This window comes from Podarcis melisellensis, assembly GCF_964234715.1.
Source record: "Podarcis melisellensis genome assembly, chromosome: 15".
Taxonomy (NCBI): domain Eukaryota; kingdom Metazoa; phylum Chordata; class Lepidosauria; order Squamata; family Lacertidae; genus Podarcis; species Podarcis melisellensis.
The window spans coordinates 27,208,955-27,224,933 of NC_138532.1; the positions used below are offsets into that span (position 1 = coordinate 27,208,955).

The window sequence follows — 15,979 nt, forward strand, 5'->3', positions numbered from 1 at the left end:
TCATGGCTCATAGGGGGCAGGTGCGACCTAATCCTGAATTAATTTGGGGAGAAGTCTCCACCCGTTGAAAACAAATGGGGCTTATTCCTAAGTAAGTGTGTACCAGACGTGGTAGCCTGAAGGTCACTGAGGCCACAGCAGCCTTCCTCAACGTGATGCCCTAGAAACACTGGACTAAAACTCCTATCAGCCCCTGCCCTGCATGGCCAAGGGTGAGGAGTTGATGAAAGCTGTAATCTGACAACATCTGAAGGGCCCCAGACTGGACTAAGGGAAATGGGATTAATGGGGCTTCGGGAGGAGTCAAGAGTGGTGCAGTGGTTAGTGTGTCAAACCAGCCCCTTGGGAGATCAGGGTTCAAATTCTCACTCAGCACATGAAGCTCACTGGAAGACCATAGGCCAGTCACTGCCTCTCAGCCTAACCTACCTCATGGCGTTGTGAAGATTACAGTGTCAGAGTAGGACCTGGGAGAGATCAGGATTCAGCCACACATTTACACAAGCGCACATACACAAGTCATGAGGCTCAGTGCCAGACCTTGGGCCAGTCACCTCACAGCAACCCTACCTCACAGGGCTGTTGTGGGGATTAAATGATGGAGGGGAGAACCACACTCGCCACCTTGAGCTTCTTGGAGGAAAAGGCCGGATACAGATGCAATAAACCAGAACCCCGTACCATACACACAGAGAATGTTGGATTAGTAAAAACCATCATCGTTACAGCGCCTCCTGCTGGCCAAGGAGGGGAATCAGCCTCACCCGCGCTGCCGTCCAACCTCAAGGCTCTTCCCTCGAAGGACCCATTCGACGCCCCTGCAGGGACCATTAGGGGAGAGGCGAGACGCACCCACCCCGCCTGGCGGCACCTCGTGGTCCTCCTGCCCTGGGGGACGAGCCGGAGGAGCCCTGAGGCAACCCGTCAACCCACCCCGTCAGATCGCCCCCACCCACCTGCTTCGTGAAGAGGATGGCGGTGTCCCAGTACTCGGGGTGCTTGTCGTTGCCCTTGTTCAGTTTCTTCTGCCAGGCGCAGAAGTTGCGCAGGCTGAGGGCGGCGTTGCTCGTCACCTTGGGCCCCTTGTCGTCCTGCCCGATGACCAGGAACTTGACCACGGCCAGCTGGATGGGGTTCTGGATGCTGGGGTGCCGGTAGAGGCGCGCCGCCGTGGCCATGAGGGTCAGCAGGTAGTGCTGCAGGTCGCCGCCATGGAACTTGGCCATGGACTCGTCCGCCACCACCAGCGTCTCCACGTAGCGCGGAATGGAGACGAAACGCTTGGCTCGGGGCGGTGGAGGCTGCGGCGCGTGGCCCGTCCCGTTGCGGGGGCTCCGTCGGGCCCCGGGGGCCCCCTTGTACTTCTCCAGGGCTTGCAGGATGGCCGGGTTCCAGCCCGAGCCCACGCCGCAGCGGGAAGTCGGGACGGCAGGACCTGGCGCGCTCCGGCGCTGCAGCAGGTGCTCCCCGGGGCCGCTCCACAGCGCCCGGTTCCCGCCGCTGTTCTCGACGGGGCGGATGAGGTATTCGGCGCCGCGGTAGCCGAAAGCCCCAGTCAGGCCCCCGCAGAGGCTCAGAGCCGCGAAAGAGTCCGCGTCCGCATTGACGTCCCCGGAGTAGAAGCAGCGGCGCAGGTCTCCCTCCTGCTCGGCCGCCCCCGCCGTCGGGGCGCTGCCCAGGTACTGCGTGGCGAAGGCGGGCGCCAGGAACTGGGCGTCGGGGCGCAGGTGCAGGTAGAAATCCTGGTGGAAAGCCGTGATCTGGAAGGTGGCTCCTTGCCCGACAGGGGTGCCCTCGGGGGGGCCATGGAAATACGGCCGGCCGCCCTCCGGGGACGGGTCCAGGCGGATGGGGGTGACCAGCTCCGTCTCCGCCGGGGCGCACAACCCTCGCGGGACGGTCAGGCAGAGCAAGAGGGCACCCTGACGGAGGAGGAGCAGGAGGAGCGGCATGGCGCGGCGGGGAGGGCGCGGACCGGGCTGGCCGGGGCAACTGCAGGTCCTCTGCGTCGGGGAGCAGCCCGCTGCCCGCTCGCTCACTCACTCAGCAAGGCATCGCGGCCGGCGCGCTCCTGCTACCACCCCCCTCGACGGTGCCTGGCTTTGCAAACAGGCAGCGCGCTTGCTAGGAGAGCTTTATATACATCGCCGCCGTGTGCCAATTTCTGTCCCTTTTCCTTTCTTTTTTTTTTATCAAGGCTTCGGAGCCAGAGTTGCTTTTCCTTCGCCTGCTGCTTTTTTCTCCGAGGGGAGGTGCTGAAGGCGCTTATTGGGCCTGCCCTCAGCCACTTGCAGCTCGCCCGGTGCCTCCTAGTAGCGCGCTGCGGCGCGCTCGCCTCGCGTTTTAAAGAGCCAGAGCGAGTTTAGCTGACTTTTGCAATTATGGGGCTTCCTCTCTCTCTCTCGCTCTCGCTCTCGCTCTCGCTCAGAGAGTGAGACCATCTGCAGCGTTTGCTGTTCTTTTTCCTGCCTCCTCTGCAGCCCCTTCGCCCCTCTTCAGCGCAGCCCCTCTCTCATTGAAGTTCCTCAGTTCCACTGACTCTGCTTTTTTTCACAGGGCTGTTGTGTTGTGTTTGTGGCCAGATCTTCTGCGTTTTCCTGAACCCCAGGAAAGCCTTGACAAGCCAAAACAGCCAGCCAAAAGGATGTTTGTGTGTGCGTGTATGTGTTTTTCTAAAGAAAGATGCACTCTGAATGTGCCAAAAAGTGCCTTGGGCTGCTGCATTCCGTCTCCCTTCTCTTCATTAGCCTTCGCCTTATCATTTCCTACTTGGAAAGCACTCTGTGTGCACTTCTGAGCACCGCCTGTTACCGGCCGCTTGCAATTGAACAAATAACCTTTTCCATTGGCCTCCTTCCTTCCTTCGTCCGCAGATATTCCTTCTTTATTTTCACACTCCTGTTCGCACACACCTTGCAGCCTGGAGACCAAAGACCTTGCAGGGGTAGCTCAGAACAGTGTGACCACCATGGACCTGTCAGAGAGCAGGGTTCAAATCCCCCCATGTGGCCACGAAGCTGACTTGGGTGACCTTGGGCCAGTCACTGCCTCTCAGCCTAACCTACCTCACAGGGTTGTTGTAGGGATTAAATGAGGGGGGAGAATCACTTTGTACCCCACCTTGAGCTCCTTGGAGAAGAAGGTTGGTTAACAACAGCCAGTGTGGAGTCACAAAGAAATAGGCAAACTCTTGAGTCTCAAAGGCCTGAGTCTTGACTGTCTCCTCGCCTACAAAGTCCAGAAACGGACTTAGAAAAACCTCTCTTGCTCACACAGCCTCAGCCCCTCATCAGAAAAATGGGCGTAATTTTCTGCTGATCAGACTTTCATGGACTGTTGTGAGGATTGTGACAATATCCCTGTCTGTCAGGGTTTGGAGGGTGCTTCCCGATGGGTGTTGATGATGGAATTCCCTTGCCAAAGAGGTGTATCCAGCACCTTCCTGAGGCAGTGTATAAATTTTATAAAACAAAAATATCTGGTACACACTATGTGATAATGTGCATTCAGTGCTGCAGGCCTTTCGGGGGTGCTGCAAGCACAATGTCATTCCCTATGTTGTCCATGTCCCACACTGTTTTGTCAACCTAAATCGTGTTCCACTGAGAAGTTATAATCCATTTTGTGCCAATGAGAATGCATTTCTCAAGCACTTGTTGCCTACGTGTGGACACAGAAAGTGCTTTCTCAGGTCCCCTCTGATTGGGACAGACCCACTGACGTTGCAGGACTGTGCTGCTCCCCTCCCACACACACACACCCCATGTTAAACTTGTGCATGAATGAAACAGCTTGTATTTCTCCTCCATTTCACCCAATGTTCTCTTCCTGGGGGAAATCCAATTGGAAAAACCTGCTGTTGCCAGTGCCACATCTGCAATATCTCAAGGACCCATTTGCAGTAAGAAACCCTCTCCCCACCTGAAAGCACCACCCCCCCAGAACACTGGGGAACTAGTGCTATATGAATGCTCAGTATTATTTTCAAGTTGTCTGCAACGAATTGTAAGGGAAGCATCCATGTGGATGTGAAAAAGTCTCCATGGGATTCGCAACCCTCCAGTAACCTCTTCTTATCACTAGCAGCATCATATGAGCTTTGTATGCTGACATCAGCAGAGGAATGAGAGGATGCTGTCTGTTGCTTTTCCTTGCAAAACAGAGCAGAGAGAGCTGGCCAAAGCATAAACAGAAAGAAATGCAAGACTGAAAATGGTTAACTCCCATCCATAGTTGAAACAGACACAAAGGTCAGCCATTTGAAAACTGCAGAGGAGGCGTTTATTAAGCAATCTGAAATAATTAAGAACGTCCCTTCAAAAAATACAAGACGTCTGCATCTTGGGATTATACCATGTGATGCAATCCTATATATAAACCATATTGAGTTCAGTGGCACAAACCCCCATGTTGTTTGTAGGACCGCAGCCTTTTCGGAAGATGTAAAGTATTTCCTAAACACTGACAACAGCTGATTATAGATCAGGCTTATTTAGTGTTTTTAAATTGTTTGTCTCTGCACTCAGGACAGTTAAAGACATGATAAAAAGAGGGTCTGGTTAATAGGTATTGTTTTATTGGTAGTTGATGTCTTATTGTGTGTATTGCTGTACAGTGATAGTTTATCTGAGCTGGTGTGCATGGTCAATTAAATAAAGTTTATGGATATGCAGCAGAGAGCAGGGAGGAGGAAAAGGCAGGTTTTGACAGTCTGCTGGACAGGCATGCAAGATGGAAGAGGAGACTATAAGGTTCCATCATCAAAGGGATGTAAACATGACCGCTTTGGGCACTGCATCCTGCCCAGGTCTCCCCTGTGATTTGCTGTTCCATCCCTGTGCCCTGATCAAAGCAGGATTATTCCTTCATGAAGATGAATCATTCATTCATCTTAAATATTATTCTAGTCACATGGTTGAAAGGCTTTCTGCTAGGAGAGGTGATTTATTTTTATTGATTTATTTTCAAAAGTTCCATCCCACCTACTTTACCAAAGAGACTTGAGGCGGCTAATGAAAAGTAATAAAAACAGAATAAAACATACACAATCCCCTTATATGATGATTATTATTATTATCAAATATTTATTTACACCCCACCTTTTTCCTGGACAAGGACTCAAAGTGGCTTACAGATCAAATAAGAACAGCTAAAAACACAGGGAAATAACAAAAGGTCCTTTTCGTTTAACAGATTTTAATGTATTTATGTAGTTTTAATTCTATCAGTGTTTTATTGTTTTTTTTAAAGCTACATAAATACATTAAAATCTATTAAAGGTAAAGGTAAAAGACCCCTGGATGGTTAAGTCCAGTCAAAGGCGACTATGGGGTTGTGGCGCTCATCTTGCTTTTCAGGCTGAGGGAGTTGACATTTGTCCACAGACAGCTTTCCAGGTGATGTCTAAACTGCTGTTGGCACACGGAGAACCATGACGAGTGCCAGAGAGAACAGAAATGCCGTTTACTTTCCCACCACAGTGGTACTATTTATCTATTTGCGCTGGTATGCCATCGAACTGCTAGGTTGCCAGAAGCTGGGACAGAGCAATGGGAGCTCACCCCATCATGCAGATTCGAACTGCCAACCTTAAAATCTATTAAAACCATACCAGTAATTACAATAAAAACAGCACGGCACTAACCATTTCATTAAAAGTACAGTGGTACCTTGAGTTACAAACGCCTCAGGTTACAAATGCTTCAGGTTGCAAACTACGCTAACCTGGAAGAGTTACCTCAAGTTGAGAACTTTACCCCAGGATGAGAATGGAAATTGTGTGCTAGCGGTGCAGTGGCAGCAAGAGGCCCCATTAGCAAAAGCATGCCTGTAGTTAAGAACAGCTTCAGGTTAAGAACGGACCTCCGGAACGAATTCAATTTGTAACTAGAGGTAAAGGTAAAGGGACCCCTGACCATTAGGTCCAGTCGTGGCCGACTCTGGGGTTGCGGCGCTCATCTCGCTTTATTGGCCGAGGGGGCTGGCGTACAGCTTCCGGGTCATGTGGCCAGCATGACTAAGCCGCTTCTGGTGAACCAGAGCAGCGCACGGAAACGCCGTTTACCTTCCCGCCATAGCGGTACCTATTTATCTACTTGCACTTTGACGTGCTTTTGAACTGCTAGGTTGGCAGGAGCAGGGACCGAGCAACAGGAGCTCACCCCATCACAGGGATTCGAACCACCGACCTTCTGATCAACAAGTCCTAGGCTCTGTGGTTTAACCCACAGCGCCACCCGCATCCGTAACTAGAGGTACCACTGTAGTTATTTTCCAAAAGCCTGTTGGAACAAGAACATATTCACCTGCCAGCAGGAGGACAAGGAGGGGTCCCGTCTAGTTTCTCTAGGGAAGGAGTTCCATTATATTGCCCTCTGATGAATAACTTATCAATATGCAGTGCATTTTAGCAAATTTCAGTAGCACAGAAAGAACATAAATAACAAAATATCTTTTTTATAAAAAGAAAAAGGAAAATGCCAGGCCTCCTCCGATCACCTGAAGCAGCATAGCGATGGAGCCTGACAACCCACACTTGGCAAGGTAGGTGCCACAACACAAAAGGCCCTGCCACTGGTTGCTAACAGCAGCCTTGCACCCTGAGGCCAAGAGATTTAAAGCAGGGGCTCAGATGGCAATCAGAACATGCAAGGGAAAACATATGGGGAAAGCAGAACTGATCCATAAGCTGTCTGGACAGGTGGTTCAATGTGCCTTCAGCACTTGAGGTGGCACAATGTTGCATCGGAAGGACCAGCGTTGGGCAGCGTGGCAAACCCAGCTCTGTCCCCCAATAGAAACTACAGCCAGGGAGCTGTCCTTCAGCATCTGCCACCTGAGGCACTTGCCTCACTCTACCTAATGGTGGCAAGAGCACTGGGGAAAAGATGCCCCAGGTCCCAAGCCATTAAGGGTTTTCAAGGTGAACCGCAGCACCTTGAATTGAGCCCAGAAATTAGCTGGCAGCCAGTGCAAATCACATGGGAATAGTTTGATAAAATCAAGTTGGCCAGTTTCTGCCAGCAATTTGTGCCCCTTGACACCTGACCCTCTCTAACACACACACCCTGGGGTGCCCGCCTTCCCCGCCCCTGTGCAACACGTTTGCACATAAGTCACGTAGTCAAAACCAATGCTTGTTTTTATTGCCCTGAAATGGTTTAATGGTAAATGAAGCCATCCTTGCAGACAAGCTGGTTTCTGCTTTGATTTAAAGATTTGGCAGGGAGACAGCTGCAGCTGAAGAATTTTATGCATTTCTGAAATCTAAACCAACGGGGCTGTCTACCAGGAGGTTGAGAGAGAGCTTTCCCTCCACCCCACAAGCCTGTCTTGCTAGCGCATAAAATTAGAGATCTGTTGCTAGCGCTCACATCAGCCATCATCAAGGCCTCTTTTGGGCCAAACCTGTGACCCACAAAAGCTTTCTGAGCAACTCAGAGCGAGTGAATGGGTGAATTTAGCTAATGAGCTCAGTTACTTGAATGAACAGTACTTTGCTTGCGGGGGAAAAGAGGGAATTTTATTCAGCCGCACTTACCAGGGCTCAAGGACTTCAGAGACTTAACAGAACTTCCCCACCCAGAAGCACCTCACTCCCTTAGAGAAAGTCAGATGTTCCTTGTTTGAAAAGATTCTCCCTGATTCTGGGACGTGACAGTTTATTGCTGGAAAAGGAGAAGGGGGAAAAAATGAATGAGTATAGCTGAATGGGCTGATTCAGTAATTGCATATTTGACGTGTGGTTTTTTTAATTGGAACTGTCTCCTCCGAAAGAGTGCTGGGCCCTAATTGTGTGTACCTCTTGAGATGCATGTCAGATGATCCTTCAGAGACAAAAATGACGTTCCCATCATTGGTGGAAGGGAGGGAGAATGCAGGCAAGTGGGGCTCCTCCAGGACTTTTCTCAGAATTAGAGTGATGATGTCATCTGCCAGAACACCGGGGTCATTGAGGGATCCTCGTGGCTCCAGCAAGTGAATGAGGGGATAACATGGCTTTCAAGTTTTATGATTTTGGGGTGGAAGGTTAGCACAGAGGAAAGCAGTGGATGAGGAGATCAATGAGGCAGAGGCTGGGCCTTTCTTTTGATGTAGAAAGGGATACACAGTTTTGAATGAAGAGTTTCAGTGGTGGCACTTGTCAATACAGTGGTACCTCGGGTTAAGAACTTAATTTGTTCCGCAGGTCTGTTCTTAACCTGAAACTGTTCTAAACCTGAGACACCACTTTAGCTAATGGGGCCTCCCGCTGCCGCCGAGCGATTTCTGTTCTCATCCTGAAGCAAAGTTCTTAACTATTTCTGGGTTGGCAGAGTCTGTAACCTGAAGCGTCTGTAACCCAAGGTACCACTGTATTTCTAATTAAAGGCCAAAGGTGAGAGCTCAGGGCGTTTAACATACGAGGTCAGAAGGAAGCTCAACTGAGCTAAATGAAATTTACACCCAGAAAACTCTGCACATGGTTGCAGTTATGCTGATCCCAGACCAGGGATCAGCAAACTTTTTCAGCAGGGAGCCGGTCCACTGTCCCTCAGACCTTGTGGGGGGCTGGACTATATTTTGAAAAAAAAATATGAACGAATTCCTATGCCCCACAATTAACCCAGAAATGCATTTTAAATAAAAGCACACATTCTACTCATGTAAAAACACGAGGCCGGCCCCATGAATAACTCAGAGATGCATTTTAAATAAAAGGACACATTCTACTCATGTAAAAACACGCTGATTCCCAGACCGTCCACGGGCCGGATTTAGAAGGCGATTGGGCCAGATCTGGACCCCGGGCCTTATTTTGCCTACTCAAACCCTCCAAGTGTCCCTATTTTTCAGAGACGTCCCTGATTTAGAGAAACCATCCCGGTTTCTGATTTGACCCCAGATTTGATCCCATTTTCCTTAGGATGTCCCTATTTTCATTGAAGAAATGTTGAAGGGTCTGGAGTTATCCAACCCCCAAGGCAATCCTGTATAGGGAAGTTTTTTAATGTTTAATGTTTTATTATGTTGTTATATATGTTGGAAGCTGCCCAGAGTGGCTGGGACAACCGAGTAAGATATGTGGGGTATAAATAGTAAAGTTATCATTATGGAATTGGACGTCTTGATTTTCATCAGAGAAATGCTGGAGGGTATGTGATCCTATTAATGGGTATTATGCACTGGTGTGTGTGTTGCAGGGAAAGTCAACATGACACATTCCAGATTTTTAGACTATGATTCCCATCATCCCTGACCATTGGCCACACTGGCTGGGGCTGATAGGAGTTGTAGTCCTAAAATCTGCTTACCCATCCCTGATGCCATTGGATCAACGTACCTACAGCAGGCTGGACCTTTCCCACTCTGGCCTAGTGGGTCATGTTCATACTGTGAGCTGGAGGTTCCTCACCTCTACCCTAAGCCCCCGCTCCTTTTAAAAACATTTCTGACTGGGTGCTTCAAGCACTGCAAGGAATGTGGGTCTTGCCACCATTTAAACGTCCCCAAATAGCTGCAAGTAACCCTGCACCAAGTGCATTGTGGGTAACTGCTTGGAGCACCACTGCTGCCACAGTTGCCTATTACTGGGAAGCCCACCAGGGCCCAGTGACAGAAGAGGGGGGAGGAATCTGCTAAAATACACTTTCATACTGTCCAACATGTGCTCTCCTGGTGCCCCAAAATGCACATTTTTGGCTGCCGCAAAGGATTGCGGCCATGAAAAATGGTTGTTTTTTTTCAGGACAAGATCTTGGCCCAAAATCACATTATTTCAGGGCACCCAAAATGGCCTGAATCTTCCAACCTTAAGCTCCATTGGATGTTCACTAGTTAGTGGGTTGCCATATGTCTGGATTTTCCACAAAAATAGCTCTAAGATGGTAACCCTAAGTTACAGTGTTATGCGAGAGGGAGGAAAACTTCAGAAAAAGCCTCCGGAAGAAATCCTGGCCCTCCCCTTGTGTGCAGTCAACTTACCCCCACTGAAGCATTTGCACAGATCTCTTTTCGCCACCCCTTACTTTTTGTATTTGTGTTTCGAGTACGGAAGGGTAAAGAGGAAGGAGAGGGGAGCAGTCGAGGAAAAGGTCATTAATTGCTAAGTCAACAGGAAACGCCTCCCCTTAATGGGCACTTGGAGACTTTTTGGCAAAGGTTGAATGAGGACTTTGCCGAAGGAGGGGCACAGAAACACAATGGGCAGGTCAACTCCATCCGGCAGAGCACCGACTCTCGAAAGGCACCTGATAACGGGCAGACCCATGAAAGCAAAGCGCTTTTTAATTGTATCATTAAGGGCAGAAATACACACTTCGGCTGAAGAGCACATAAAGAACATTTCCTCCTCCACCCCAAAAAGGGAAATCCTGGGAACTGTAGTTTGTGAGGGAATGTGAGGGATGAACTAAAGTTCCCAGGATTCTTTATGGGGGTGAGAAATGTGCTTTCAAGTTACGGGGTGTGCACAGCCACAGTACATCAAGAAGACAAATGGTTTATGATGCAGAAGGTGAGGTCCTATGGCCAGAAGATTTCATGTGGACTGTCTTAGATGTTGGTGGTTGTGGCGCATTATGACGATGTGTGAACATGTTCCTCTTCTGTGCCGATTCATGGAAAAATATCAAGAGCCGGGTGGAAGGTGAGAGGACTGAAACTACATTTCCTGCTTTGGTTACATTTTTTGAGCCAATATTTATGATGAGGTGTGTGGACCAGCTTCTGATGGAGAGGCACATCTGGAGAAGGATTCAAGGGCCCATGGCAAAATGCTGCTTTTGCCACCTAAATCTGATTTCGGCTTGTGGGGTGAGGCAAACTATGATAGATTAAAATTACACTCCAGCATTACTGCGCCATTTTCTTCATTCTGAATCATCAAACCACCTCCAGTTCACAAGGGACTGTTTAAATCAGTTGACTCATCAGTCAAAACCATGAAAGTTAGTTCTAAACCAATTTTCAACCAATCATCTTGGTTGAGTGCCTTGTGACGTAGTATATACCCTTTAACATCACATCTCCAAACAATTTTTTTCATAACGAAGCAAACTTCCATAATTTTGGGGTTCCTTTGCCAGGGACCACCAGATAAAGAGACCAGGAACAAGGCCATTGGATAAACTAAAGTTAAATGTATTGACATAAATACATCAAGATCTGCAACTCAAAGTCTGTGGGGGCTTAACTAATCTGAGGAGTAGGGAAGAGGGGGAAATTCGATTCAGCTCCCATTTAAAAGTGAACTGAAGCAAATTTGCATTTTCCAAACACAGCTATCCTTTGAAATTCACATTTCTCCAAAAATTTGCAATGGAGTTTTCTGGCTAAGTAAATCCAAACTACCCTGCTCTACTCTGGAAATCAGAGCACTTATTCTGGAAGCACATTCACCCTCTTCTTTCTCTGACTGCATCCATCTCCCCCTACTACAAAGGCACATTTCTGTCTCTTCTGGAAGCCTTGTGTGAAATGTCAGTAATTTAAAGCCAGAAGAAAGATGAGGAAAACCCAGAGATCTCACCCTATATTCTGCTTCGAAAACAACAATCACTCTGGTTTAATATAGCCCTTTCAAGAGCTCCAAGCCAAAGATAGACTGGAAAGGGCTTGAGGAGCTGAGGAAATGTTCTCTTTGTCTCTCCACTCCACTTGCCTTCACTTGAAAGGCTGGCAGCAGCAAGAAGCTGGATGCCGGCCCAAGAGTGTGCAAGGGACATTCTTCCTGTTGCCTGGGCCAACAGCTCTCAGGCTGACCAAGAAGGATTGCCTCTTGCGATGGACCAAGATCAAGCTAAACCTAAATGTAATCAGATGCTTGTGGGAGAGATGCATTGTGGGGCTTATGGCCGTTTCATTCATCCCAAAGTGGTAAACTTTGTCTTGCTAGCCAGCAAGGTAAAAAAGGTAAAGAGGTAAAGGACCCCTGGACAGTTAAGTCCAGTCAATGGGGTTGCACCGATCATCTCACTTTCAGGCCGAGGGAGTCAGTGTTTGTCCACAGACAGCTTTCCGTGTCATGTGGACAGCATGACTAAACCGCTTCTGGCGCAATGGAGCACTGTGACAGAAACGAGAGCGCACAGAAATGCCATTTACCTTCCCGCCGCAGTGGTACCTCTTTATCTACTTGCACCGGTATGCTTTCAAACTACTAGGTTGGCAGGAGCTGGGACAGAGCAATGGGAGCTCACTTCATCGCAGGGATTCGAACTACCAACCTTCTGATCAGCAAGCCCGAGAGGCTCAGTGGTATAGACCGCAACGCCACCTGCTGTGCCAGCAGACACACCCAAGTCAGGCTCCCTAGTGAGCTTTTTTTTGTATGAAGCTGTAGCCTGAAAACACAGAGGGATTATCCATTGCACTGAGTTTTCAAGTCTGGGACATGGAGAGATGGTTTGCCATAGTGGGAGTTGCATTCCCCTGGAAAAAGCAGTTCTGTATATTCTGGGTTGAACCTTGTCCTTGGAGGATCAGGTGGCCTTGATGGCAAGGAGAGCTTTTCCCCTAGCTCCAGTTGCTCCACCAGTTTTGGCCCTTTTGGACAGAGATGACTTGGTCACAAGGGCTGCCCTTGAGGACAACTTGGCAACTTCAACTGGTCCAATATGCAGAGGCCAGTTTACCAGCTGGGGTTTTCTTTAGAACTCATATCACCCATTTTATTTTTTAAAAAGTCATGTTGGCTGCCATTTTGTTTCCAGATCCAGTTCAAGGTGCTCACACTAGTGTTTAAATCCCTAAATGTCCTAGGTCCCAAATAAATAAGAAATGGCAGCCTTCCTTACAGACCCACTTGGGTGTTGTGATCAGTGGTGGGCTGGCTCTTGTTGGTCCCACTATCTTCAGAGATTCACAGGGGTGACCCCTAACCTTTGGAATTCCCTCTCCACAGAGGTGCATCCACCACCTTCATTGGACAGCTATTGTTGTATGCTGAAGACACACCTCTTTGTCATGACCTTTGGCTACACACACACACACACACACACACACGGAGCCATTCTAGATATTTTTATAATTTGTCTAAAACTGTGTTTAATGCTGCATTTTTTATTGCTGTAACCCACCCTGGGAACTTCTGGTGAAGGACAGGTAATAAATATTACAGTGGTACCTCGGGTTACAGACGCTTCAGGTTACAGACTCTGCTAACCCAGAAATAGTACCTCGGGTTAAGAACTTTGCTTCAGGATGAGAACAGAAATCGTGCAGCAGTGGGAGGCCCCATTAGCTAAAGTGGTGCTTCAGGTTAAGAACAGTTTCAGGTTAAGGATGGACCTCCGGAATGAATTAAGTTCTTAACCCGAGGTACCACTGTATTCTTATTCTTTGATAGCCAGCCCACACCCCATAGCTGCAACCCAGACAGAACTAGGTTCCCTACTCCTCCCACCTCTGCCATCTAGCCAGCTCTCTTCCTACTCACCCTTGCTCCTTCCTGGTAACAGACCCTGGTTTTGCCACCTAGTGTGCTTTCAGACTGGGTTCCCTGACTGGTACACTAGTACGGCCGAAGCTTTTTCAAACACCTGTTTGCCCTGCTCATTTTGCAATTTTAAAAGCTACACTTAACACATCTTCACTACATCTAAAACCATATGGTTACTGCTGCCTCTCCCCACGATATGGCTGCCTGTGGCATTCTCCAGCTTCGCCTTTGCAAAGCTAGCCAGCCACTCTGCCAGGTCCAACAAACAGGGAGAGCATGTCATGGTTACTAAGCAACCATAGGAGATGCTCCTCAGTCACCTATGCGGCTGGAAAGCATATCCTGGTGTTGCCTAGCAACCGCAACACAGTCCTCCATTTTCTGGAGTCATCAAAACGGTCGCCAAATAAGGCAGTGACGACGGTGTCAGCCCTGGCCATGCCAACAGAGCCCCAAAAGGGCTTATATTAGAAAAGCAACAGGATGCCCATCAGATTGGCTGTTTTTTGTTTTTGTTAGTTTTTTACTGCTTTCCAAATCTGTACCCTAGAACATCTGGGGAGACACCCTATTAGACTGAACTGTAGTGGGTCATCTCTAGCAATTGCAAAGGGATTGTTTGCGTTTGGGGAATTTAAATAACTCCAGGTGATGGATTTAGAGTCTTGAAGGTTCTTCCCCTGCAGCCAAATAACACTGATGTTGGGTTTTTAACATACCTTGAAAACCACAGGCTTGTACTGTATTAGGGACTTACAGCTTAGCATGTTTTGCCAACAAATAAATCAATAAGCAACACTTGGGATGAAGAATTCAAGGAGGGTGCAGGTTTTTCTTACATCAGCGTCTAGCCGGTCTGTCGATTTTTTATTTCATTGGCCCCAAACTGAGACAGTGGCATTTCATCAATAGTACTGTGCAGTTTCCTTCAACAGCCTTTGAGAACACATTTGAGCAATGAAACGGCGAATGTCAAAAGTAATTCATATTGGCTCTTACAGCATGGACATTGATTGCATGCAAAGCTTCCTGGTGGATAACTGAGATGTTCTTACAGAATGAGCTAGCCAAGTGATGTTGGTGTATCCCATCCCGTCAAGCCCCACCCACCAATGTGGATGAGAAGCATCATGTTTCAAGATGCATAAAACAGAACAAGCTCATGTGTGGATGATGGTACATAAGCACACACCAATTGATCCAGGTGTGTGCTTAAATGCTCTGGTGTGGACACGACCTTTGTATGAAATCACCAAGTGCATCGAAGCCTTGTGAACCACAGAAATCCATACTCTAAATAAGATAAATGCAAAATTCAGGGTCATTGCTAGTGTCAGCTTCTTCTGATTCATCCCCTGAACATGTTAAAAAGTGCTGAGTGTGAGCCACCGCACTGGGAGCATCCCACCAACCACAAATAGTTGACTCATCCACCAGCGACTCAAGATGTTGCTTTATTTTGTTGCCTGCTTGGGATTGCAGAAGCAGGATTTCTGAAGTACCTGGCAGGGCACAATAGAATAACAAAATTGCAGAAGGCACTCCCAAAGGTCATCTAGCCCAGCCCCCCCTGCAGTGCAGCAATCACAGCTAAAGAATCCCCTGACAGATGACACCCCTAACCTCCGTTCAAAAACCTTCAATGAAGGAGAGTCCACCGCCTTCCAAGGGAGTCCATTCCACTGTCATATAGCTCTCAGCAGCAGCAGGTTCTTCCAAATGTTTAGTCAGAATCTCTTCTTGTATTTTATTTTATTTTTTACTAATAATTTGTTTACAACATAGTCCGCATCAACTCACACATACAAACAAACCCACCATCATTGACAATTTAATTATCAAAATTAAACTCCTATTCCCTTACATAAAGAAAACATAACAGAAAAATAAAAGACTTCCTTTATCCTGTAAATGGCCTCCTTATTTACTTCTTGTTTTTTATATGTGATTATTACAATTTTTCCTAGTTATGACTTTAAAAAAAAACGCAAAGTCTCCTGTAGAAATTACTGTAATCGAAACAAGTCCAGGTATATATTTTGGGGCACTGTTTGGTAAATTATTTTCTGCATTTCCCCCATTTTTTTTGAAGTTCTTGTCTGGGTTGTCCCCTAATTGCCTCTGTTAATCTTGTATTTTAAATCCATTGGTTCAGATCCCACCCTCTGGAGCAACAGAAAACAAGCTTGCTCCCTCTTTTGTGTGACAGCCCTTCAGATATTTGAAGATGTCTATCACGTCACCTCTGTGTCTTCTCTTCTGGCAGTCTGCACTCAGTTCAATAGGTCACAAGATATTCAGATCTGATGCAGAAAAAAAACACAGAAGTTAAAATGAACTTTGAGAATAGAGCTGTTATTCTAGGTTAACTCACTGCATCCAAATATGTACTGTACTGATGAGAGCCCACAGCTCCCAGACAATCAAATGCCGGGCCGCTTCTTCCCATTTAACAGTGCATGCATCTAAAAGTGTAACTGATTGATGAAACAAAAGCGTGTTGAAAGGACAATGCATTAAGGCCGCAATTATGTGTTTGCAGACACATCGTAGCACATG

The 15,979-nt window shown here is 47.8% G+C and overlaps 1 protein-coding gene across 1 annotated transcript in view; it reads right to left on the reverse strand.

Annotated features, from left to right (window-relative positions):
- ADAMTS15 (ADAM metallopeptidase with thrombospondin type 1 motif 15) overlaps positions 1 to 3,433 on the reverse strand; it is a 47,647-nt gene extending 44,214 nt beyond the window's left edge. Inside the window, exon 1 of the mRNA XM_081889775.1 lies at positions 957 to 3,433. Coding sequence (XP_081745901.1) covers positions 957 to 1,952 — 996 coding nt within the window. The 5' untranslated portion in view covers positions 1,953 to 3,433. The remainder of the gene's footprint in view (positions 1 to 956) is intronic.
- Positions 3,434 to 15,979: the final 12,546 nt, after the last annotated feature.